Below are 27204 nucleotides of genomic sequence, written 5' to 3'. Positions count from 1 at the left end.
CCACCCGCCTCAGAGTTTTGGGCCCTATTTAGAATTGAATGCTTTATTTTCAGTGTTTACATTTGCTTTTTATTTATGATAGCTGATACGTTAAAAAAAAAAATAGATACAAGCAAACATTAACAGTTTAAAAAATAATGCTAAATATATAATAATATGTGGTTCATTCATTCTTGCGTTCAACAAAGATTTGTAAAGCATCTTCTACGTGCCAGGATCATGCCATCGGCGAACCAAGGAAGCCCCTGCCCTCAGGGAGCTTACATTCTAGGGGTGAGAGTCGGGATGGTGGTCACGGAAGGGCTGGATTTGGGGATGTGCTGGATTTGGGGATGTGCTTCTTGCGCAGTACACAGGCCAGTCCGTGGGGCCCACCTTCTGCGCCGAGAGCGCTGAGGGGTCCCCAGTGACCTGTGGGCTAAGACCCCGGCCTCCGTTTGCCTAGAGGTCGGGCAGGGGGTCCCGGAGCCCGGGATCGCGGAGCGGGCCGGCGGGGCTCGGCTGCGGCCCGGGCTGTGTCTGCGGCCCCGGCGGCCGCGCCCCTCCTCCCTTTCCTCCCGCGGAGGCTGACGTGGAGTCAACAGCGCGGGCGGCCGAGGGAGGCGGCGGCGCGGCGGCTCGGAGGCGCCGGGCCCTCTCTGGGCCTCTCGGGGCCCGGGCGGCGGCGGCAGCGGAGCGACGCCGAGAGGAGGAGGAGGAGGCGGGGGTCCGTGAGGCCGGCCCGCGCATGGAGGAGGAGGCCATGAACGGCGACCGGACTGAGAGCGACTGGCAGGGGCTGGTGAGCGAGGTGAGGCCGCGGCGCCGGCCAGGCGGGATGGGCCCCGGGCCCGCGCCCCCGGAGAGGCCGAGCCGGGAGGGACGAGTGGGGGGCGCGCACCCCCAGTGGCCGCGGCTGCCGCCCCCGCGCGACCCCGCCAGGTGGCCGCTCCTCCCGCATTCGGGTCTGCGCGGGCGCCACTTTCTTCCGCGCCATCTGGTGCCAGCCTTTGGGGAGGGCCCCCCCCACCCCGGGCAGGGGTTAGCCCTGGATTGGAGGCTGCAGCCCTGGGATCCGGGAGGAGAAGGTGCCAAGCTCCACCTGCCCGCTCGCCACTGTTGTGGAGCCAAGCGATTGGACGCCTGGGACTAAAGCGGAAAGGTGGTGCCATGGGGGAGAATCCGAGCCCTGGGGTGGCACCTGGGCCAGGTGGAATTCTCTGCGGCGGTGGTGGTTCGAGTTGGGGGAGTTCGGGGGTCCCCTGAAGCTGTTCACTTATTCACTAACTCAATCCAGTCAACACGTGTTTACTGCGGGCCTACCATGTGTAAGGTGGGGAGGGGCATTTATCAAAAAAGTGAAACACAGGTGCAGAAGTGATTCGATTTGTGGAAGCGCAGAACACTGTGTCCCCTGCCCGCGACTCTTTTGTCATAAACCTACGCCGAGGGTCCACTTTCAGGATCCTGTGCTGTTTGCTCTTTAGTCCCCACTAAGAGTTTTGCTGACCAGAAGAAGCTGCTGGCCTCTCCAGGTGAGAGGGAATGCAGATGTCTCCCTCTCACAGGTAATCTGCCCTGATTTGCCACCCTTTGTGCTGGCAGTTCCCGGTGTTACTTAGCCATACTGGGGAATTTCTCCCTTCTGAGAACCAAGCTCCAGCCCAAGGCTCCTTTTCCTTTTTTTTTTTTTTTTTTTTTTTTTGAGAGGTCACATTCTGTTAACCAGGCTGGAGTGCAGTGGCGTGATCTCAGCTGCGCCTTCCAGGTTCAAGCGATTCTCCTGCCTCAGCCTCCCAAGTAGCTAGGATTACAGGCGCGCACTACCACGCCTGGCTAATTTGTATATTTTTAGTAGAGATGGGGTTTCACCATGTTGACCAGGCTGCTCTCAAATTCCTGACTTCAGGTGATCCACCCAACTCGGCCTCCCAAAGTGCTGGGATTACAGGCGTGAGCCACCGCGCCCGGCCGGGGCTTCCTTTTCTTTACTCCTGTGCACTCAATGCGGAATGTATGGGTTTGCTCTTTTCCTTCCCTTGTGGGGTATGAGAAGGGAAACCCTCTACTGTCTCACTCCTTTCATCGTTTTCTGGGTCTCCAGGTCAGTCTGATAATAGTGCTTCATGCCCAGTGTGTGCAGAGCGTTGTGTTTCTGAAGAGGAATGACAAGCGTAGCTTCTGCCCTAGTTTAGTTTGCTCAGCATTGGTCTAGTACTTGAAAGTTCTCCTGTCTGGTGTTATGATCCATTGTATTGCAGCCTGGCTTCATCTTCTCAAACTGTCAGGCTTTATGTCAAGGGACAGATCCTCTGGGGACTTTGTTTCTGGGCCCATCAAGATACTTAGTAGTCAAGGAGGCTGGAGGTAGTTCTCCTTAGAAGTCCAGTGTTAGGCCCTTAAATCGCATTAGAATTGTCACTACAACAATTGAATATCAGATGCCTGTTAGGAGTTAGGTACATTGTTAGGTGCTTGGGATTGGGATTCAGTGATGCATAAGACAAAGAACTCCCCTACCCTCAAAGACCTCCCGGGGTTTTCATGATATAGTCTGGGGGGAAGGTCATACCATAGACAATAAGAGCATGAGTGTACTAAAGGATGGAATGTCTTCAAGTGCTAAATGGCATGGGATGTCCCTCAGTGGGCTGGGCTTTCCCCCACCTTGCGCTGACCACATTATTGTAGCAATGGGTTTCCTCACTAGGCTGTGTGCTTTGTTTGGCTCTTTATTTCAAGGGTCTATACACTGCACTCTGTATGCAACAGGTGCTCAATAAATGCTTGTTGAATAAGTCAGTGAATCCTGAAGTAGGTCCTTCAGGAGTTTTCCTGCCCATTCCAGCAGAGTTTTTCCAGAGTAACACCTCCTTAACTTCCACGAACATGAGGTGGGCACATAGCCAGTGGCCATGAGGGGGGTGAAAATGGGTCTAACTTAATTCTCACCTTAATAACCAATGACTGTTTCTTGAGTGTATTGTTCATGTGAAACATTTTACATGGCCTCGTACTCACAATGACATAGTGTAGGAATTCTTTCTTATTTTACAGATAAGGAAACAGTGGCTCAGACAGGCTAAGGAACTTGCTCAGAGCCTCACATCTGGTAGGTGGAAGAGGCAGGATTTGAATCCTGGTCTGTCTGACTCCTTGCGTGAGCCTTGCTTGTCTGAGCCTTGCTAGGCCCCACTTTCTGTTGTAATTATTGCTCATCTGTCTGTATCTTCTGCTGGATGGCAGGCTCCCCAAGGAAGGGGACCCTGGTTCAACTTTGAGTCCCCAGCAACTGGATCAGTGTTTCTCAGAGTATGGCCTACAGATCACCTGCATCCGAGTCATTTTGAGTACCTGTGAAAAATTCAAGTTTATGGGTCTCTCCCAAATTTATTGTAATGAGTTGAATTGTGCATCCCCCACCATAGATGCATCTGAGACCTAACCCCAGTAGCTGCGAATGTGACTGTATTTGGAAATAGGGCTTTTGCAGATATAATCAAGTTAAGGATCTTTTGATGGGATCACCCTAGATTTAGGGTAGGTCCTAAATCTAATGACTGGTGTCTTAGAAGAGAAAGGACAGAGAGATTTAAGGCACAGACACACAAGGGAGCAGGCTACGGGAAGATGGAGATGCGTGAAAGATACCATGTGAAGACAGAGGCAGAGATTAGAGTGATGCAGCCACATGCCAAGGCATGCCAAGGGTCACTGGCAGCCCCTGGAACTGGAAGAGGCAGATTGTCCCTCAAAGTCTCCAGAATAAAACCAACTGCTGACACCTTGATTTTGGACTTCCGGCCTCTATCAATCACGTGAGCAAATACATTTGTTGTTTTAAGCCAGCCCATTTGTGATCATTTGTTACAGCAGTTTATTAGTCCCTTTTCATGCTGCTGATAAAGACATGCTGTAAATCGTCCCAGACTGGATGATTTACAAAAGAGAGGTTTAATAGGCTTATGGTTCCATGTGGCTGGGGAGGCTTCACAATCACGGCGGAAGGCAAGGAGGAGCAAGTCACATCTTACATGGATGGCAGCAGGCGAAGAGAGAGAGCTTGTGTAGGGGAGCTCCTCTTTATAAAACCATCAGATCTCGTGAGACTTACAATCACAAGAACATTATGGAGGAACTGCCCCCAAGATTCAATTATCTCCCATCAGTTCCCTCCCTCCCAAAACACGTGGGAGTTACGGGAGTACAAGTCAAGGTAAGATTTGGGTGGGGACATAGAGGCAAACCCTATCAAGCAGCCACAGGAAACCAAAGTGGATAAGCTTAGAGGGAATTCACTAGGAAGAGGCAAGGAAGAACCCTCCCCTAGAGCCTCACTGGGGAACGTGGCCCTGCCAAGACCTTGATTTTGGACTTTTAACCTCCAGGTTTGTGCAACAGTTGAATTCTGTTGTTTGGAGTTACCCAGTCTGTGATAATACTGCTCAAAAGTGCCTGGGGATGCAGCCCCCTGATTTGCCTTTCTTACAAGCGGAGCTGCCCAGGTGATTCCCCTACCCAGTCACATTTGACTGGCAGGGTTTCCATGGGTGTGACTGGGTCCGGTACCAGCCAAGTAGGAATCAGGGAAGAGTGTGCTCAGCAGCTGTGGTGTTGCACAGTGATTTGGGGACCTGACAGAAGAACGTGAGGAAGATATCACTGCACAGCTAATCTGGACCACATGGGATTTTTGTGGGCTTGTATCTATTTCTATAGAAGTCCTGGGTGCTGCCTCCCACTCTGCATCCTCTCTCCATCACCCTTCCTGCCCAGAGCCCTGTCCTTTCTTTCAATCAGTTTGCTTCCTCCAGTTGCCTCTAGGAAGCTGTTTTCATTTAATACGATCCTAGAGAGATCAGTTTTATTTTCATATTTTTGGCATAATAAGCTGAAATTTCAGCCTTCTCTCAGGCCCTGAAGTAAGCACACCCATGCGTGCGAAAGAAGCATGGCCGGTGTTCTGTTTTGGAAATTAAATGTCTAGGGAGGGGCAGATGTTCTTATCACCACCTGAGGTGAGCTTTCAAAATTGGAGATATCTCTAAGTGCAACCATGCAGGCAATCAATAACTTTTTATTTCCAAGATAAAAATCCTGGTCATCACTCAGCCCATCACTCTATGATAAACGATACATAATTTCATTTCACTAGTTTAATTTTGGTTAATTAGATAACAATCAATCTCCTATTCCTTGAGCATGTTGTATGCGGGGGTCAGGAGGCCAAAGAAAGTTAACAGTGGACCTCTGCCCAAAGTAAAGATGATTTTTTGTTTTTGTTGTTGTCGTTTTAGAGATGAGGTCTCACTCTGTTGCCCAGGCTGGAGTACAGTGGTGCGATCCTGGCTTACTTCAGCCTACATCTCCTTCTTTATTTACCCAAAAGCAGCATGGATGTGGTGCAGACAGCCAAAGGGCCAGAGGATACCTGAGGGGGGATGAGGGAAGACACAACAGTGACCTAGAGTGACCAAGGGCGAGATACAAGACTGAATTAGGAGAGTGTGGGTGGGCAAAACAGCTCACCCCAGCACCCTAGCCAAGACTTAGCCTTAGTATTAGTATTTCATAAGTCCCCTAGAATTTAAATACAAATACTCCTGCGTCAGCCTCCTAAGTAGCTGGGATTACAGGCACATGCCGCTATGCTCAGCCAATTTTTTTTTTTAGAGATGGGGTTTTGATGGCGGATCTTGAGCTCCTGGCCTCAAGGAATCCTGCCTCAGCCTCCCAAAGTGCTAGCATTACAGGCATGAGCCACTGTGTCTGGCCTAGCCACTGATATTTGGAAAGGAGAGGTTGAGTAGGTGCAGAGATGAGCTCTGTGGTTAATTAAGGTAAAGACCCAACTTTGAGTTTCAGTCGTTGACTTAGACTCTGAAGGTAATAAGAGACGCCGGGGTACATCTTGACCCTGCTTCTTTCTTGATACAAAAGATCAAAAACCCAAACCAAAGTGGATAAGCTTAGAGGGAATTTACTGCCTGATGTTGTAGGTTTTACTGTGTCCCCAAAAGGATGTGTTCAAGTCCTAACACCCTCCCCTCAACTGCCACCACACAAACACTTGTGAATGTGACCTCATTTGGAAGTAGGGTCTTTGCAGATATAACCAAGTTATGATGAGGTCATCCTGGGTGGGCTGTAATCCAATGACCTGGTGTCATTATCAGAAGAGGCAAATTTGGACACAGAGCTGCACAAAGGGAAGACAATGTGAAGACACAGATGGAAGAAGGCATGGGACAACAGAGGCAGAAACTGGAGTTATGCAGCTGCAAGCCAAGGAAAGCCAAAGATTGCTGGCAACCACCAGAAACTAGGAAGAGGCAAGGAAGAACCCTTCCCTAGAGCCTCACTGGGGAATATGGCCCTGCCAAGACCTTAATTTTGGACTTTTAACCTCCAGGATTGTGCAACAGTTGAATTCTGTTGTTTGAAGTCCCACAGCCTGTGATAATTTGTTATGGCAGCCCCAGGAAGTGAATATAACTAACATAACTAGTAATTCCATGCTAGGGCTGGCTTTTGACTGATTCAAGACTCAGACAGTTTCTCTCCATCTTTGGGTCTGCTTGCTGCCTGGCTTTAGTCTCAGCCTCTCATCCTCTCAAATTCAAGTCCAGAGGGGAAGGCGAGATCCTTCTCTAGCCGATCCCGTGAAACCCTGGGAAGCTCCATTTAAAGCCACTTAGATCACTCACCTATCCTGCAGAAATCTCTCAGGCGGGCAGTGATCTGATTGTTTTAGGCCTAGAGTTGTACATGGCGCCCTGCCCCAGGACACACAGACTATGAGTGAAGCTAGGGTAGATCCCCAAGTAAAATTGGGAGACTATTTTCCAGAGGAGGGAGAATGCGTGTTGAGGGAATGACTGCACCATGCAACTTCTCTGAGCCTCATTTTTCTAGGCTTTAAATAGGGTAATAAAAGTACCTACCTCCTAGTGCTCCTAATTGTGAGGATCAAATGAAATAATCATGCTTGCTAGTGTGTAGGCCTCTGCCGGGCAATGCAGCAGTGGAACAGTGAGCGTGAACTTCACGGGAGAAACTCTGGTGTGTGAAAACTGTATTTTGCTATGATGCCTTCATTTTGATTACAAGTTTTTGTGGTTTGAGTAGTGGAAATGTAATCTGCATATGAAGCCACACCACTCCCTTTTCCTGAATTTGTATTTAAATTCTAGGGGACTTATGAAATACTAAGACTAAGGCTAAGTCTTGGCTGAGGTGCTGGGGGGAGCTGTTTTGCCTACCCACACTCTCTTGTCAGTCTAGTATCTCACCTTTGGTCACTCTAGGTCACAGTTGTGTCTTCCCTCACCCCCCTCAGGTGTCCTCTGGCCCTTTGGCTGTCTGCACCACATCCATACTACTTTTGGGTAAATGAAGAACAGATAGATGAACTGCTTTTCACTGCTCTGGGCATGGTGAACGTTGCTGTCTTGGCCGAGGTGGGGCAAGGTTTATTCATTTTTAAAATTTGGCTGGGCATGGTGGCTCAGGCCTGTAATCCCAGCACTTTGGGAGGCCAAGGCAAGCATATCACCTGAAGTCAGGAGTTTGAGACTAGCCTGGCCAGCATGGTGAAACCCTGTCTCTACTAAAAATACAAAAATTAGCTGGACATGGTGGCATGTGCCTATAATCTCAGCTACACAGGAGGCTGAGACAGGAGAATTGCTTGAACCCAGGAGGCGGAGGTTGCAGTGAGCTGAGATCGTGCCACTGCACTCCAGCCTGGGCGACAAGAGTGAAACTCTGTCCCTCAACCCACCCCCGCAAAAAAAATAAATAAATAAAATTTGTTTTACTGCCCCTGAGTTACTCTAGGGCTAAATTATTATGCTGCCCTCGAATCACTCTGAGGCTTATGGGAAACTATTGTGCACACACATGTCACAGCACCAAGGCTGGGTCCAGGGAATTGGAGATTATTTTCTACTTCCTAAGAAATAAGAGTGTATTTGTTACTGTAAAGTCTAAGTGACTGTGAGAAAGATGCCTGCCTCCAAAATAGAGTGATTTAAGGTAGACATTTGTGTCTTTCATGTGACAGTGTGGTACTCCAGGCCTAGAGGGCAGCCCTGCTCTGTGAGTCATCTCAGAATTCAGGTTTCTTCTATCGTGTTTCTCCACCATTAGGGTCCTCATCTGTGTGGCTTAAGATTGTTGCTGCCACATTTGTGTCCCAGCCCATAGGAATGGGGAAAGAGAGAAGAGGGAAGTCCAGAGCAGGGGGCTTTTCTTTCATTAGGGATGAATGGAGAGCTGTACATATCACATCTGCTTACATCCCATTGGTCTGAGTATAGTCATATAGCCACTCCTAGCTGTAAGGAAGGCTGTAAATGTAGTCCTTAGCAGGATGTGCCCAAGTTAAATTTGGGAGGGTCTTATTAAGAGTAGGCCGGGCACAGTGGCTCATGCTTGCAATGCCAGCACTTTGGGAGGCCAAGGCAGGTGGATCATCTGAGATCAGGAGTTGGAGACCAGCCTGGCCAACATGACAAAACCTTGTCTCTACTAAAAATACAAAAATTAGCCAGTCGTAGTGGCATGCACCTGTAGTCCCAGCTACCCAGGAGGCTGAGGCAGGAGAATCACTTAAACCTGGGAGGCGGTGGTTGCAGTGAGCTGAGATCGCGCCATTGCACTCTAGCCTGGGCAACAAGAGCAAAACTCTGTCTCAAAAAGAAGAAAGAAGAAGAGTATATAGAACATGAAACAGATAAGTTATCAAGAAAAAAATGAATACGTTGGCATTATCAAAATTAAAAAGTCATTTTCTTCAGAGGACTCTGTTAAAACGGTAAAGAGTCACAGACTGGGATAAAATATGTGCAGAACAGATACCTTGTATCCAGAATATATAAGGAACTTTCACTACTCAATAAGAACAAAATAAACAATCTGAATTTTTAAATGGACAAAAGGAATAAATAAACCCTACACTGAAGAAGAGATATAGATGGCAAATAAGCACATGAGCAGAGGCTCAGCATCCTTAGGCATCAGGGAAACGTAAATGGAAACCACAGTCAGATACCACGACGTACCTATTAGAATGGAAAAGCAACAAGTTACAAAACTCATCATCCAAAGGCTGACAGGGACTCAGAGCAACTGGAAGTCTCATACATTGCTGGAGGGAATATAAAATAGTACAGTCACCTCTGTAATCTTTTAAAAAAACTGAAAAATACTGAGTTTACTGAGGTATAAAAGTTTTGCAGTTTTTTACGAAGTCAAACATACACTTAACCAAACAACCCAGCAATCCTTCTCCTGGGTGAGATTGAAGAGAAATGACGACACATGTCCACACCTCCACACCCGTCTACACTCTGTGTATGTAACTCAAACAGTATATAACTAAATAACTTTCTTTAAAAAATATATATTTTAGCAGCAGAGGTACTGCTACTTGTGGAGCAGGGCTTCGCCACAGGCACTGTGCCCAGAGCAGCCGCAACCAAATAACTCATTTGGGGAAGTGGGATGCAGGGTACCTGGTACAGGATAAAAGCTGATGGTTTTAACATTTGTGATGAGTGACTATTTTGAACTCATGAACTAATGCTATCTCTTTTTAAAAACACCTTTATTAAGGTATAATTAATATATAAAAATGTGCACATATTTTAGGTATATAATTTGATGAGTTTGAATGTGTGCATACACTGGTGTAACCATCCCCACAATCAAGGTATACATGAAATTCTTGAAAAGTAAAAACTAAAAAGACAGAAAACTGATCAATGATTGCCAGAGCCTGAAGGTACAGTAAGGAAATTGGCTGCAGAGAAACGTGAGGGAATCTTTTGGATTTATGGATGTTCTCTATGTCTTGATTTTGGTGATGATTACGTGACTGTGTAAGCTTGTTGAAATTCATGGAAACTTACACCTAAAAGGGGTAAAATTTTCTCTATACCTCAGTAAACTCAGTATTTTTCAAAAGTTGGTGAATGGATATTCAAGACAGCCATTGCTGCAGAGAGCTTTACTCCTTACCTCTCCAATTCCCCAGCTGATCAGGTTTCCACCAAAACTAGCTGTGCCCCCCAAACCTCAGCCCCGAGTCCTTGCTCTGCCCTCCCGACCCGAGGCTGATTGGGCCAAGCTCAGTGTTCCTCCTTGAAAACTGATAACCAATCTCTCCTTTGCACTCTGATTCTGCTCTTTTCTCAACTTATCCTTTCTAGTCTTTTGAGGAGCCATGGTCAAGGGCGCCACTATAGAGACTCCACTGTGCCCTCATATCTTCAGGAGCAGGCCCTCAAAATGGAAAAGCCAGTCAGCTGTTACCTGCGTTCTGCTGGGCTATGCCTTTCTTGGACATAAAGGCAGAATGTCTGGCTTCTTAAAAACAAAGAGGGTTGTGTGGGGGAGAATTAGGGTAGGGGTTGCAGGAAATGGAGGCAAGGTGGGAAGACAGGCTGTCAGTTAATAAAATACACTTGTTTTCTTTTTTCTGAGATGGGATCTCACTCTGTCACCCAGGCTGGAGTGCAATGGCACAATCTCGGCTCACTGCAACCTCTGCTTCCTGGGCTCAAGTGATTCTCCAGCCTCAGCCTCTTGAGTAGTGAGACTACAGGCATAAGCCACCAATGCCTGGCTAATTTTTGTATTTTTTGGAGAGACAGGGTTTCACCATGTTGCCCAGGCCAGTCTTATATTCCTGAGCTCAAAGTGGTCTGTCGGTCTCAGCCTCCCAAACTGCCGGCATTACAGGTGTAAGCCACCGCACCTGACTTAAAATATTCTTATTAGCTGGTATTTTAAGATGAAAACACCATGTGCAATAGTGGACAATAGATCTTAGACATTAATGTAGGCAGTTGGTGAGGCTTGATGAAGTGGGGAACAGCTTCTTAGAAGTTGAGCTTGAACTGAGCCCCTCCCCTTTGGCTGAAGAGGGCAAGGGAGATTATGAGCAAGCATGAGCACTGGGCCAAGTTGGTCTTTGCAGAGATGCTCCAGATAAAGGCAGAAATCACTGGGTTGAAGTACAGTGGAAAATGAGATTGGATAATCAGGGAGGACCAGATGGTGAATGACTTCAAAAGCCAGGCAGCAGGATGTGCCCTGATGTAGCTGGTAATGGAAGGCACTGAATGCTTTTTTTAGCTGGAGTGCAAATTGAGGAAAATACTTGGGATAGGTTTGTTTCTATTGAACTCAACAGTTATTGAGTCTGTATTGTCTGCAAGGTACTATGCTAGGCCGTGATGATATAAAAACTAATTTGGTGACTCTGTCAGGTATCAGGGAAGGACAAGTTCAGAAGTGATACCAGTAATCTAGCCTTTTCTGCTGCCATCAGCATTCTCAATTATTCCCATTGCACCTAAGTCGTACCACTTATTATGTGGGTTTCAACCTAACCCTTGACTTATCTTTCTCTCCACTGGACCCAAAAGATCTGGAACTCTTTGAGAATAGGGACTATATGTTATTAATGTATAACGTTAGCAGTTAGCACTGTACCTTGCCCATTGCAGGTGCTCAATACATGTAGAATATATGGATGTTTGGATGTTTGAATGAATGAGGTGTGAAGAGGTTACAGCATTGGTGGGAACAGAGAAAAAGGAGTGGCTATGGGAAACATCCTAAAGGAAGACCCCCACAGCAAGTCATGGCTAGCAGGACAGGGGAGATAGAATAGAATGAGTCCAAGATGGCCCTTGCTGCATGGCTGGAGGGAGGTCAGGGGAAGTGAGTCTGGTGAGAAGAGCATGGGTTCTGTTCAGAACTGTGCATTGTTCAGAGTTTCCTGGGAGTACTTGAGCTCTTGGGAAGCAAGCTTAGTGCTTACTGGGAACATTTTCGATGAGCAGCTATCTTCATAGTGGCAAGCTAATTTCAGAGTAAGTTTATTAAAATTAGTGTGTGGGGGAAAGTGAGCTGAACTGCTATTTTTAACTGATGGGATTCATGTTCTCTCCTGTGCGGGGAAATTCACATATGTGCTCCTAAAATTGACAATTTCTACTCTTATTATGTTAAAAAATTAATATAGTGAGTTTCACATTGAATAAAATACATTGGCTGAAGATGAGAAGAGGACTTTGGCCAGTCCCTGAATGAAAATGACCGGAGTGAATGACATCTCTTACTCACTGTCTGGTTTTCCACCAATAAAACCATCCTGGGGCTTTGGTACCTCCAGGCAGAGAACTTGCTTAAGTTGAGAGTCTGCGCCTCTCTCTGGCCCATCAGGCAAAATGGTTCCCAAAGAACACAAACCTTCGGTTGATTTTTACTTTGAGGTCTTTCCACTTTCACCTCTTCTGATCCACTCTCTTTTTATTATCTGAAGCTATTTTATTGCAACAAACACCCTAATATTGTTCGGGGTATCAGATTCTCTTCAAGTCAGTTTATCCTTTGTACAGCTAGCCAATTTAACCACCTTTAAGAAAGAACATTTTTCACAAGGTCCTCTTACTCAGAAACCTTCAGTGGCGGTTCCCCATTATCTGGTGTTCGAGCCTCCTCATGCTGGCCTTGACCTGTCTTTCTGCCTCTGTCTCACTGCTCCCCGCAGAAGTTGACTGCTTCAGCCAAAATGATCTGCCATGCCTGCTGGCTGCCACCTCATCCATCTCACACCCTGACCTCATCCAGGTGGCCCCCTCCCTTCTCCTCTGACCACAGCCTTCACCAGTCCTACATCCCTCCTAAAATCCTCCATGACTCCAGTCTTGGAAGTGAGCTCTTTGTCTTGTTGCCTTATGTGACTTAGCTTAAACGGTGATCCTTTCACACTCACATGCTACCTAAGAAAGAAAGGCACCTTCTCTCTGTGTGGATATTAACTCCTATATAAATTGATGAGCTCCTTAGAGAAAGGACTGTGACCACCTGTGTTGGGGCAGGAGCCAGGAATTCTGGAATGATGAGGCATCAGGCAGTGGCTCAGGTGGTGCAGGAGAGGGGGCACTGATACAGAATGTGGAACCAACCTGGTTCTGGCCCATTTGCAGAGCCTCTACTTTGATCTCACATCCTCGTTTAGGGAAAGCAGTTCATGGATGTGCCTGCCCACCTATAGCTTTATTAATGGCAGGCACAAAGGTAGGGGTCAGTGATGTCAGGGAGATCCACCCTTATACTGGGTTGGCTGGTTGATGTGAAGGAAGAGTGAAGGACAGCCCTCATATGTCAGTAGGACAGGATGTCTAGCAGAGGAGAAGGTCAACATTCAGTATGCCAGTTACATAGTGAGCATTGCTATGTGCAAAGCCTTCTGCATGTGACAATTGCCTTCTAGGAGTTTACAGTCCAGTGGTGATAGAGAATGGGGATGAGGCCACTACCCTATGGTGTGCATTGTGATAAGGGTTTTTCAGGTTAAGGGGAAGCTAATTCAGATTTGAGGATTGAGGAGGGTTCTTGATGGAGGTGGCACCTGGGCCAGGAAGGTTGGGCAGAATTTCAGCAAATGGAGATGTGAAGGAAGGGTATTCTAGACGGAAGGAATGGAGATGGCAAAGGTGCAGAGGTAGCAAAATGCAAGACTTGTAGGGGAAGTCCCAGATCATCTGATCTCTGGTGGGGACACGTAGTGGAGCATCAGGTGGTATTGGTTAGGCAGACCTTGAATGCCCTGTTAACTGTATAGAGGGTGCTAGGGTCCCGAGTATGGCATTCATTCTGGAGGTGAACAATGGCACAAGAGTATTCTTTGCACAGAAGAAGTTGCCTGGATGGATTGGGGAGGGAACTGATCTGCCAGGAGTATATGTGAGGGACTGGACAGGGATGGGGCTTGGGGAGAGCACAGGAGCCCATCTGTGTCTGTCTGTCCCTTTGCCCTTATCCACTGTCAACTCACTTGAGTCTCTCATTCACAGCTTCATTGGCCCTGATAATGCTTTTGCCAAGACTGCTTAAGACCAGCTTCCTAACTGCCACACCCAGTGGTCTTTCTCTAGGACTCAGTCCCTGGCCTTGCAGCCTCTGCCACTCTCCTCTCCTTTTCCTACATGCTGAGCTTCTGCATCCCTCTGTGTGGCTCCTGGCCATGTCCCCAGGAACTAAACACCTTACTCAGTGTGCCCTAAGTGGAACTCCTGCTCCTTCTGTATCACACTTTTCCTATCTCTCCTCCTTCCAGCCTGTCTCAATGGTATCACTGTGAAGTCTACCTTGATTCTTCTTCCCAGCTTACACCTCCCAACCCAATTTAATTATTAAGATCCATCTTTTCAGCTTTCGAACAAATCCTTAAACAGGGCCTCCATATCACCATTCTTACTCTTTCACTATGGCCCAGATTCTCAACCCCTCTCCCTGGAATAGCTTCTAGGATCATCTTTCCTCCATGCAGTTACTAGAGTCATCATCTAAGCATTGAAGTCACGTTACCACTCTACTGTTAAGAGCTCTCTCATGGCTTTCCAGGGACTGCAGAGTGAAAGCCATGTCCCTCAGTTGGCCTTCAAGGGCCCTGTCCACTCTACATTTCTGATAACTCCTGTATCCCGTATTTCCACCACCTCCCCTACTCTTCATAGAACTCCTGACTGTGACAGATCACTCCATGCCCTGTAGCATCTCTAAGGCTTGCTTATGTCCAAAGGTGACCTCCTACTCATATGATAAAGCCCAACTTAAACGTCACAGACTCTCCTTGGGTCTCCCACTTCCCTTGAACCTCAAGTTGGGCAATGAATGGCACATTGCATTTGGGAAGATGGCGTGGGGACTGTTGGCAGGGCCACTGGGTTCCTGAGGATGGGGTGGTGGGTGGTCATCAACGTCTAGCACAAGGCCAGGCACAGGAGAGACACTTAGCAGTAGCTGGTAGAAGGGACGGAACAAGAAGGAAAGATAGTTAACCTTGCCGTTCCCAGGTTTGTCTTTGAAGTCAGGCCTGCTGTTGTGCCCCACTTCCAGCCTCTCCTTCAGTCAGTCATGGCCCTAAGAGAGCTGGGAGTGTCTGAAGTGCCCCAGAACATGCCAGTGTCCCGGCCAGCTTCCGGGCTCAAGTTGCAGTGGGTTTTGTAAGTCACCAAGCTCCACCAATAAGTAGCTACCTGGTTTTGAGCAAATCTCCTGACTTCTCCAATGCTTCATTTTCTCTGGACTTTGTACAGTGAGGATAACAGTACTTACCTGTGTCTCTCAGTTAAGTGATTATCATCAATAAAGTGAGATGATGTATGTGAAAGTGCATTATAAAGCCCCCGATCCTCTCCAGATGAGGTGGGGCTTTGGGAAAACCTTCCGGGGCTTCAGAGATGCTCCTGCGGAGGGAGGTGCGGTGTCAGCTGCCAGCTGTCAATATGACACCATGGAAAAATCATATTGATGGGGTGCAGATTGCTGTGCCTGCTTGCTCTGCCATCTGCAGACCCCACGACCAAGGCAGTATTAGAAGTGGCAGGGATGGGACTCTTCTCACTAGCCAGTTCCAATTTGCTTTTTAATTTACTCCAGCCTGGTGAGTGCTGCTGGGGTCAATCTGTAACCTCTTCTTCCTTCCCAACAGTCTCCAGCTTTGCCAGACTTTGTAGCGTGCGTGCAGTCTGCTCAGTCAAGCCTGGGCAGCTGCCATTTCCACGGCCTCCTAGTTACTTTCCGACTTCTTACACCTCTTACTGTACCCAAGTCCAAACTCGTGCCCAAATTGTTCTGCCTCTCTTCATTCATACCCCTTTCTGGCCTTCAGAGCATCTGCTGGCCGCTTCCCTTTGCTAATTTGCTTGGGTTCGAAGAAGCCTTTTATTAAGCTGATTTCAGTGCTTAGGGAAGAGCACTGCAATTGTTCACAAAGAACTCACAGCAACCGCTCTCTGGGATTTTTTGTCGGCCTACTCAGCAGCCTCCCTACCTCCTGTGTCTCCTTGTACCTTTCCATCGCATTCATGACTGCCTGATCAAGTGCCTGGAAGCAAAACTCTGACCGTGACCCTTCCTCCCTCACAGTCCTCCATAGCTCCCATCAGTTCTCTTGTTGGCTCAAACTCTGTTGTCATTTAAGGCCTTTCTTTCATCCAAACTAAACTTTCCAGCCTCATTTCAACTTTCTCCTTTTCATACATCCTGCGCTCCTGGAAAACAACCACTTCCATTTCTGTCTGAAGCCCATGCTGCCACACACCCAGCCTTTGATCAGGCCGTGCCCTCTGCCTGGAACTCTTGTTCTCTTACTTTTTCTTACTTCTCTCTCCAGGTTCAGTCACAACTCTCTTGCCCCCAGACTAAAAGCCCTCCTCCCCTTCTGTGATCTCACGACTTCTAGCCATGCCTCTCCGACCACGTGTCTCCCTGGCCGCTGTGGGTTGGAATTACATGTGTTTGTGCCTTACTGCCAGCCTGGAGTTACTCAGTGTAGGAACTGACCAATTCATCTTTGAATCTCCCGCTGTGCCCATCACAATGTCCTGCATATAGTGGAAAAATCTAAAAGAGATGACAGACCTCACGGTTTCTCAGTTAATACTCAAATTGAAAAACTACTGAATTAACACAAGGACGTTCATTTTTTTTTTGTCCAAACAACATTCTCAACTGTTTCTTTCCTCAAAGTCCCTTTGTATCCATTTTATCCCACAGACATGACTTTCAAAATATAGATTGTGATCTTTTCAAGGTAGTAAGTCAAATCACCTTTTAATAAGCTCTAAGGGATTTATGAACTTACTATAAGTCAATTCCTTCCTCCCTCCCTTCTTTGCCTTCCTTCCTTCCAAACTGGAATTTTATTATCTCAGATATATTGCTTGAAAAAAGCCAGGCAGAGGCTGTGGGTGGGAAATCATTTGGTTATAAAGAGCTACGTTCTATAATGGGATTTGACCTGTATTATATTGTGTCTGAATGTACACCAGGCTTTAACTCTCTTCTGCTCTAGAATTCAAGCTTGCTCCAAAGGTTATTTGCCACCCACGGTTGACTCTTGTGCAAAAAAGTCCTGCAATTTCTTTGGTCCCTATGGTTTCCTCATTAAGAAAAATAATAATAGTTCTTTACATTTGCCTTACATCAACTGATATTTAAAAGGATTTACTGTGTCTCAGGCACTCTGACAAAAGTTGGGGTCCACAGCCCACTAGGATGTCATCACCTTCCTCCTCATTTCCTTATGGAGCCCTCATAGCAAGCTTGTGGATTGGACTGAGCGGATGGTCGTGACCTCATTATATAGACAAAGACATGGCAGTTCAGAGTGTTCATGAAATACTCAGAAATTCAGCATCCTTGTTTATGGTCACTCAGCAAGAAGCAAGCAGGTAGAGCTTGGTTTTAACTTCCTGTCGGATGTTTTTCCCCGCTGCACCCAGGGTTTGTGCTGGGAACCCTGGATTCAGGCCCCCTGCACGCTCACCTCTAGACAAGAGACAGCAGCCCTTGCATGCTGCAAGACTGCTTTCCTCATCTCTACTTGTGCTAACCTGATCTAAACCTGAGCATGTGAGCTGAAAAGGAGACTTTTCGGGTCTGGTTCTAGATTTCTGCCCAGACTTCAGTATAGGCTGGAAATTGAACAACAGTGGAGTCAGGAGTCAGCCACAGTTGGGTCAGGTCATCCTGAAGGGATGGTCTCACAGCCCCTCTGCTGTGGGAGTCTGAAGGCAGGTGCCCCAGGTGACACAGTCCTGTCTGAGCAGAGGCTCCGAGGAAGTGAGATGATCTAGTAACGCCTGCCTCGGACTCACCCCCACTTCATGCCTGCTTCATCCCCACTGTAGAGAATTTCCTCAGGCAGCTGTGAGGGGCCTGCCCCAGACTGCCTGAGCCTGTGAATGAGGAAAGGTTTGAGATGAAAGTGAATGACTAAAGGTGTAGAGATGATAAATGTCTTGGGTAACAGTGAATTTTAACTTTAAACACTGAGCAATGTAAATTCACTGTACCCTCCAAATTTTGAAAATAAAAAATACATATAAAAGAAAAAAAGCCACCTACAGTTTTACTACCCAGAGCTGACTGCTGTAATTGTCCATGTTTCCATGCTGTAATTTCTAAAAATGAGTTTATAGTATATGCTGTTTTACTATTTCATTTGTATCAAGGCTAACATGTAGAAAGCAAATGCACACATTTTAAGTGGACAGCTCAGTGCATTTTTACATGTGCACACAGCTGTGTAACCACCACCTAGAGCAAGTTCTAGAGCATTCCCAGCTCCCCAGAAGGCTTCCTGTGCCCTTCTGAGCCAAGATATTCCTCCTGCCTCACCCAGAGGTAACCGTTATTCTGGTTTCCAGTACCATATGCTGTCTTTACAGCTTGTTCTTATTCCTAGTCAGCAGTAAGTAGTAAACAGTTTCCATGTCACTAACTCATCATCACCGTCATTGTCGTCGTCATCATCATCGCCACAGCGGCAGCTTGGGATTCTGCAGTACTGACAAACCATGCCTGCGTTGGACTTGATGTTTTAGAAATACCTACTGTAGGCCGGGCACGGTGGCTCACGCCTGTCATCCCAGCACTTTGGGAGGCTGAGGCGGGCAGAAAACAAGGTCAAGAGATCGAGACCATCTTGGTCAACATGATGAAACCCCGTCTCTACTAAAAACACAAAAATTAGCTGGGTGTGATGGTGCGCGCCTGTAGTCCCAGCTACTCGGGAGGCTGAGAGGCAGGAGAATTGCTTGAACCCAGAAGATGAAGGATGCAATGAGCTGAGATTGCGCCACTGCACTCCAGCCTTGCAACAGAGCAAGATGCCATCAGAAAATAAATAAATAAATAAAAATACCTACTGTATTGTTTCCCACTATCAGAAAGCCTATGTGGCTGGCATCAGGGGTTCTATTTGGTTCTAGCACAGGCTGCAGGTGTGTCAGTGACTTCGAGATTTTTTTTTTTCTTTAAGGCCTGCTTATGCCTTCTGTGGCTTGTTTAGTTTTTTTGAATATACATGTGTTATGCTAAACATGCTAATAACCATTGCTGTGTGTGTTCGAAAGGGCATCTCACATCCTAGCATGCATGTGAGATGCACTTTGGAACATACGTTTGCTCTGGTGTTTACAGGAGAACAAATACCAAGGTGCTAGTTTGTCCCATTCCTCAACTTCTTCTTAAACCTTTGTTTTTAAAGAGGAGAGAAACTCACTGGACAATTTAAGCACCTGGGTTGAGAGAGAAGTTCTTTTAAGATGACATTGGCGAGCAAGCAAATGACTATTTTGATTACAGGAATTATTTGTGAAGACACTGACGAGGAAGAGAAAAGCTCCACGCATCTCCCAGAAACACCCTCCTACTCAGTGCTGAACAGCTGAGTCTTGATTATGTAGGCATTAACTGTGCACACTTGGAAACCTGCCTCTCTTCACCCTCGCTCACTTTAGGTTTTGATTATCTTACTACCACTATCACTACAACCACTATGCTGATTGCTACCACTACTCTTAATATTATTACTAATGGCAAAACAATTATATTAAGTTTCCATCTGTGGTGTGCCAGGCACTGCATGAAGATTTTTAAATGTAATTTTCAGGAACTTATTTGAAGGGAAAAGGAAACATTCGTTGAGCACTTTTTTTTTTTTTTTTTGAGACGGAGTTTCGCTCTTGATACCCAGGCTGGAGCGCAATGAGCACTTTTTAATGCTTTGAGTCCTGTGCTGGATGCATGACGTATGACTTTCAGTACTGCTAAACGATGATAGGTAAACATGGGGGAATAGGCAAGAAAAGCCAGAGCTGGGATTTGAACTCCAGATTTCTCTCATTCTGAAGTCTGTGTTGTTCCTAGTCTACCATAGCCTCACCAAACGAATGAATGAAGGAATAAATGAGTGAGTGATTGCACCAACCAACCTAGTGCTGCAGCACTCATGTTTAAGAAGTCTGTGTTTTAGCCCCAGCGCGGTGGCTCACACCTGTAATCTAAGCACTTTGGGAGGCTGAGGCAGGCAGATCATGTGAGATCAGGAGTTTGAGACCAGTCTGGCCAATGTGGTGAAACCCTGTCTCTACTAAAAATTTAAAAATTAGCTGGGCCTGGTGGTGGTGCCTGTAATCCCAGCTACTAGGAAGGCTGAGGCAGGAGAATCACTTGAATTCAGGAGGCAGAGGTTGCAGTGAGCTGAGATCGCACCACTGTGCTCCAGCCTGGTCCACAGAGTGAGACTTCATCTCAAAAAAAAAAAAAAAAGTCTGTATTTTAGATTGTGCTAGAAGGGAAATATTCTTTTATTTAAAACCCTAACTTCATAATGTGCTGATGTAGTGCTTACATGCTTTTGTGTCTTGGATAGCCGATGTCATCTGTCAGTGGTGACACAGAGTTCTGATTGTGAAGTGGATTACAAATCTTGCAATATTAGGTGCCCAATTTCCTCATACCAGTTATTTGGGTATGTTGGTATTTTATTTAGGATTAATTTTAATGAAATACCAGAAGTAATAATGGCTTAAATAATACTGAACTTTCTTTCTTTCTCAAGTGCAATAAATTTGGAGCTAGGCAGTTTAGGGCTGGCATGCTGGCTTACAATCTGCTAGAGACCCAGCCTTTTCATTTTTTTTGGTTCATCATTCCACACTGACTCACACCCAGGGTCTTACTTGGAGGTATCCACTGCTTTCCATCTTTTGAAGTTTCTCTGCCTCTGAATTTCATCTCCTTTTGGAATGGTCAGCCTAGACATATATTTAACAGTCCATTTTGATGCTACTATTTATGATCATCCTGATGACTACTGAATTTCCTTTTGACCTTTTTTTTTCTTTTTGAGGCAGAGCCTCACTCTCTCCCCCAGGCTAGCATGCAGTGGTGTGATCATGGCTCATTGCATCCTCAACTTCCTGAGCTCAAGGGATCCTCCTGCCTCAGCCTCCCAAGTAACTGGGACTACAGATGTGTACCACCACACCCAGCTACTTAAACAAAGAATTTGTGTTGAGAGGCTGAGGCGGGTGGATCACGAGGTCAAGAGATCGAGACCATCCTGGTCAACATGGTGAAACCCTGTCTCTACTAAAAATACAAAAAATTAGCTGGGCATGGTGGTGCGTGCCTGTAATCCCAGCTACTCAGGAGGCTGATGCAGGAGAATTGCCTGAACCCAGGAGGTGGAGGTTGCGGTGAGCCGAGATCGCGCCATTGCACTCTAGTCTGGGTAACAAGAGCGAAACTCTGTCTCAAAAAAAAAAAAAAAAAGAATTTGTGGAGAAGGGGTTTCATTATGCTGCCTAAGCTAGTCTCAAACTCCTGGGCTCAAGCAGTCCTCCCACCTTGGCCTCCTAAAGGGCTGGGATTACAGGCATGAGACACTGTGCCTGGCAAATTTTTTTTATTGAAAGCAAAATGCCCAAACCTTGAGCTTACCTGAATTAGTGATGTCTATGTGCACTTCTCCAAAGGAATTTTTTATTTAATATTAGATCTTATAGATGCACATGCAAAAGAGTAAACTGAACAACCTATTTTATTGTCATTTAAATGTTCTCCTGATCAGTAGTGATGACAGAGGTGATGCCATGGTGGTGGTCAATGGACTGTTCAGGAAGGCAGGTCAAATCATGCCCATCATTGGCTTGCAGTCCACTGGCAATCTGCAGCCAGAGAAGATTTTGCCATTTTCCCTGAAAGCCATAATTAATTTGGGTCACCCATGGGAGCGTTTTGCTAGCATAATCAACCCATGGCAGTTATCAGCCAGAGAAACAGACCTGGATGGAGTCCTCGCCTTAAGCAATGTTTACAATTTAGTTTGTTCTCTGAAAACTTCAGTGATTCGAATCATCAGGACTGTACACCCACCCATGTCTCAGAATAAATCTCTGCCTGACTTTTTGCTGGGGGGCTGAGTTCTGAATTGACAGTTCTCGTTGAGGAATGTTTCTCACTAATCAGTAGTGTCTGGAGTTGATGGAAAGAAAATAAAAATGACGAAGATGAAGTGCAGGAGCAAATTAACAGTGCTCAGGAAAATTTGAGCAAGGCACAGTGAGAGGGAGAAAACAGCTCCCAGCCATAGGGCTCGGCTGGGGAGGCCTGCAAATGCTATAGGCAGAAATTCAGAGCCCAAGTGGCCCTTTAACAATGACTCTGAGGTTCTCATCCAGAGAGAAAGACTGTGATGATCATGATTGGTTGAAATCTCAGCAGATGGTGGTAAGAACTCTATTTACTTGGATAATTAAAGTAGTGATGGATTTGCACGGCTGATTTCAAGATCTCAAGTCTGCAGATGACTGCCTTTTGGGGCAGACTGGGATGGAACACCTCCTTGCTTTAGAGTATGTGCACCTGACTCAAGTATCAGAGAGCTGGGAGCCAGGGACTGTTCTCACACATGCTCCATCTTGAGTTGAAGCTTCATCTTGAACACACTGGCCCTCTTACGGGACTGTTCATCCCAGCAGGGGAATCATATTTTTCAGAAGGCAAGATCTGCCGACAAATTGAGGAATAGAGAATGTTTTCTGTCTTCAAATGGTACAGACTCAGTTCTTTTGATTACCATGATAATAAGATTGGTGTCTTTAGAGCTTATTGAGTGCTTTTTTTTCACATGTGTAGTTTTATAGAGTCCTTCCAACTCTCCTGTGAGTGAACGGGGTGCTGTGGCAGAAAGGGCATGGGACAGGCCTGGGTTCAAATCCCGCTTTTGTCTCTTACAAGCATCATGATTTTTTTTTTTTTTTTTTTTTCAAAAAACTATTAGAGCCTTAGTTTGTTCACCTATAAAAGTGGGTAATGATGTCTACATTTTGGGGTTGTGATGAGGATTAGTGATGAATGTATGCAAATTGCTGAATCATCTGTGAGTACTGAGTAGGCTTCAAAATGCTGCTGGCTGTTCATAACATTATAGAAAAGAAAACTGAAGCACAGAGTTGGGGCGTGGCTTTTTGTGGTCCCCGTGGTAGGAGATGGTGGCAGAACCCACATCATTTCACTCTCAAGCCCAGGTGCCACATTGCTTCTACTAATGATGGCTTCTGGTCTATATCTCCTGAGTTTCCCTTTTGTTAAAGGACAATCAAGGAATCAATCCTCGTTGTGCAAATGCCACCCTGTAACCCTCTCAGCACCTCATCTATAAAGTGGAGGCACGATTGCAGGTCTCCTTTGCCTCCCAGAGTTCAGGAACAGGTCTAAGAAGTTAAGAGCTGATAATATGCAAAGGTACGCTGGGGCTCATCAGGAGTAGGGTTTTTAGGGTCTTTTTAGGATTTCTTTTGAGACAGATAAAACGAACCACAGCAGTTTTACAGCTTTTAAAGTCAGTCTGACCAAAATATTGTACATGCTTTGCTGACTTTTTATTGCCACACAGCCCACAAGAAAAGCTCTCTGCAACTGAATTGAATTATTACTCTGTAATGAAGTAACCAGTGACTCTATCATTACATCCCATATGTGATAGTTCTGTGTCATAATATGTAATTGCAGTATGTGAGGGCTGGTGATACAAGCTGTCTGTCACCTGTATCCAGCAGACCTCAGGCCCCTGGCAACCTGGATGGCAAAGAAAGGGTTTCAGATGCATGGGGAATTTTAGTGCTTCATCCTGAACACATCCATGATCTCTGAAACAAACCAGAACTACAAGCCACATGGGCAGCATCTTGGCCTGAGGCAAGGTCAGATCAGCCTAGCACTGGGGACAGAGCAAATTCACTCTAGGCAAGCAATGATTTTTAGAAGCAGATACTCTCTTCAGCAAGTGAGAGGGGGTTTCCCAGTCCATTTATGGCCAACGAGAAAGAGAGCCAATCCTTTTTCCACGTGTTTCCTCCTTTTCTTTATAGGCTTGCAGAGGACAGGGCATGGTCAGTGGAGAATGCAGAGACTGAGAAGATGGTGAGAGGGAGGAAAGGAGAAATAAGAGAAGTGAAAGGATTGAAATAGATATTCAGGCAAACCTTCGTTATTCAAAACTTCGGTTAACCAAGACTGTCAGTGAATTTCACATGCCCCCCAGCTACTATAGTTCACATTATAAACTCTTCCAATTACCTGAAATCTCACTTAAATTTCAGCACATCCCCTGGGGCATTCAAATAATCAAAGTTTGCCTGTCAAAAGTAATACCAGAGAGGGGAAAACACCATGGTGAGCCTGAGAAAGATAGATCATAGAAAAAAAAAAGTCATCTTAGAGAATGGCATTAGAATCATTAAGCTACCAACTTGAAATTGCTGAAATGTTATCTAAAAATTACAGAGGTGAATACAGATTTAGAAATAGCTGTGGAAATGCCCAGGGAGTTTTACAATTGGAGGATGGAGCATACACGTGGGTGAGAAAGGCTCACACCCAGGATGTGAGGGAGTTCACATTGCCTGGCTCAGGGATTGCCGCAGCCTGGAGGACTGCAGCAATATGAACATCAGCGTGTGGCCAGCCCCACGGGGCACTGTACTCCACAGATGCCCAAGCCCATGTCTGGAGAGGTTAAATGTACGTGTATCTCCAAGTGGCAGTTCTGAATGCCTGTCCAGGGTTGGTGAATCTGCAGGACTTTTAAGAATGAAGGTGGTGAATGGAGTGTATACCCCTGTGATGGCAGGGAAGTGGTCCTTTTAAGCAATAAAAATGAGGTCAACACGCAAATGTCATTTTGATGATTTTTTTTTTTTTTTGAGATGAAGTTTCACTCTTGTTGCCCAGGCTGGAGTGCAATGGCATGATCTCAGCTCACCGCAACCTCCACCTCCCAAGTTCAAGAGATTTCCTGCCTCACCCTCCTGAGTAGCTGGGATTACAGGCGTACACCACCATGCCTGGCTAATTTTGTATTTTTAGTAGAGACGGGGTTTTTCCATGTTGGTCAGGCTGGTCTCGAACTCCCAACTCAGGTGATCCACCCGCCTCGGCCTTCCAAGAGCTGGGATTATAGGTGTGAGCCCCCATCAAAAGAGCCTGTTTTGATGATGTATAGGAACATTCCTATTTATCCTCTCCATATACACTGAGCTTGTATAACTGGATTTTTTTTTTTTTTTACTCAAAGCATGATGCTAAATGAGATTTAGACCTTTAGGCACAATAATAAATTGATGGCTATCTGACTAAAATATGTAAATCTATCTATCTATGTATGTGTATATTCAGCTTGGTGGGAACTGAAACTTATTTCTCAAGTATGTATTCAGGATACTCTGTGGGCCAGGAGCTGTGCCCGGCTCTGAAGGTGCAAAGATGAATAAGATGGGCCCTGGCTGCAAACAGGCCTCAGTCAGACAAGTGGGCAGGTGGGCAGGTGCTGCAGTGCAGCGTATGTGCGCGCTACTCTAAGTGTACCCACAATGCTGTGGAGCCAGCTCTCACTCTGCCTGGGTGCATGGCAGAAGATTCCCTGACAGGGACTCGGGAGCAGAGTGGAGGACAGTGTAGAAGAAGAGAGAGGTAAGGAAGCTTGAGTGTGGGGGCAGCAGTAGGTGGACTGAACAGGAAAGTGGAGGGCAGGAAAAGGAAAGCTGACGATGAAGTCAGAGAAGTGGGTGCAGCCAGATACTGAAAGACTCCTGTTTGTGAATCTCCTTAACATCAGAGATTTTTTTTTTTTAAAAGAAGAGTAGCAGGGCCTAATTTACATTCCCTAAAGGGACTGGTACCTGGACTAGCCAGGTAGGGAAAGAAGGCTGCTGTGATGGTCCTGGCCAGAGATCACAGGGCAGAGCCAAGTGGAGGTTCCAGGCATGGAGGGGTGGCTTGTTGGAGGCTGGGGAAGGGATGCTGATTGTTGAATGCTGTTTACTTGGAGCTGTTTGTTTGGTGGGAAGTGAGGTATTGCTGGATCGGGGATGGAGAAGAGGGGAAGGCAAGGGTAGTTACGAGTAGAGAGCGGCCAGGGAAGGAGGCATCTCTACAGAAGAATGAGTCTGCAGTTGAGAAGTTCCTGAATTATTCCTGAACATGAACCCTTTGGCCATGTCTGTTTATCATCTGCTGAGAATCCTGTCTGATTAGCAGGCATGTCCTTGTAGCAGCCAATGAGAGCTAGCTTGATCCCGTTAGTAAAAACTGCCAAGGACCAGGAATCTTTGGTGAGAGGTAACTCCACCCCATTCCCCCTCCCGCCACCACACCTCAGCTACCTTCATCTCTCAGCAGCAGTTATCCGGCTCTAAAGCCACCCAAATAGTAATGTAGTATGTCAGATAGTCCTTTAATTATTATGATCTTTTGATCTTTGTTGTAGCAATTCTGATTTGCTTTAGTGCAGGTAACAGTAAACTGGCAGGTAAAAAGCCCCTCAATGGCTGAGGGTTTGGGCTCTTAGGATGACGAGCACAGGGCTGCCTTCATGGTGTTTGTGTCTGGGCATGAATTAACGTTGACAAATGAGTTATGAGCTCTGCTTTAAAAGTGTAATTGAAATGCAATTCCAGAGAAATATATTTTGAGAGAATAATAAAAATATTTTATGATGTCTAGTATTCACACCCAAAACCGGGCATATTTTACTGAGCTTATTCCATCTGTGTGTCACTGGATACCCAGTATATTTGTTGTTAGTATATACCAGGTGGTTTCTTTCTTTCTCCAGCTGGTAGGTGTGTACCTAAAGGCAGCCGCGTGAGCCTCGCCCTGAGTGTTCCTGCAGCTTCTAGGGACTCCTGTGTTTCTGTGTATGATTAATGGAGACTTAGAGGTTAATTAAAGTGAAAGGATTATTATTAACTGATCACCATTTCTTTTTCAATCTTTATTCGAAAACCACAAGAAGGGGAGCCTTAGCAAGGTTGAGAAATACGCTCAGTAGCATGGATCTCGCCAGGTTGGTGCAATGCACATTCGTTGTTTTCTCACTTCCCAGCATTCCTTTATCTTTCTCAGTAGCACTTCAAAGTGGAGGGTATTACCATTGGATACAATCTGTGTGCGTTAAGAACTGCAGAGAGGTGACCAGGCAAAGGCTTCCCATGATCTGCTTTAGGCTGCTGGAGACATCCTTGAACAGAGATACAGAGACTGAAATGTAACAGAATCCAGTTCATCCTGTTGGGCATCCTCTGACTCAACCTTTCCTGCAACAAGACCTGGTGGTTGGTAGTTCTTGGTTCCTGTCTCCATTGCCCGGAGTTGCCCTGCTGCCCAACTGTGTCTAAGTCTAGCTCTGCATTCTCTTTCCATTTTTATGGAAATTCTAAAATTTTTAGAACAATTTTCACTCTAAGTGCCAGTATCCTTCCAATATATTCCTTTGTTAGAGTGTCAGTTACTGTTGCTTACAACCAAAGAATCCTAGTTGATATACACAGGTAACAGGCTGACTCT

General features: G+C 46.2%; 1 protein-coding gene across 1 annotated transcript in view; it reads left to right on the top strand.

Moving 5' to 3' along the window:
• Positions 1–694: 694 nt before the first annotated feature.
• Positions 695–27204, top strand: part of CCDC149 (coiled-coil domain containing 149) — a 112922-nt gene continuing 86412 nt past the window's right edge. Inside the window, 1 exon segment of the mRNA XM_021668216.2 lies at positions 695–790. Within this exon segment, the coding sequence (XP_021523891.2) occupies positions 728–790 (63 nt within the window). The 5' untranslated portion in view covers positions 695–727.

This window comes from Aotus nancymaae, unplaced genomic scaffold (genome assembly GCF_030222135.1).
Source record: "Aotus nancymaae isolate 86718 unplaced genomic scaffold, 86718_ANA_hifiasm-v0.15.2.pri h1tg000006l, whole genome shotgun sequence".
Taxonomy (NCBI): Eukaryota; Metazoa; Chordata; class Mammalia; order Primates; family Aotidae; genus Aotus; species Aotus nancymaae.
Note: the sequence above shows the minus strand (reverse complement) of the source record. Positions and strands in the feature narration are given on the sequence as shown.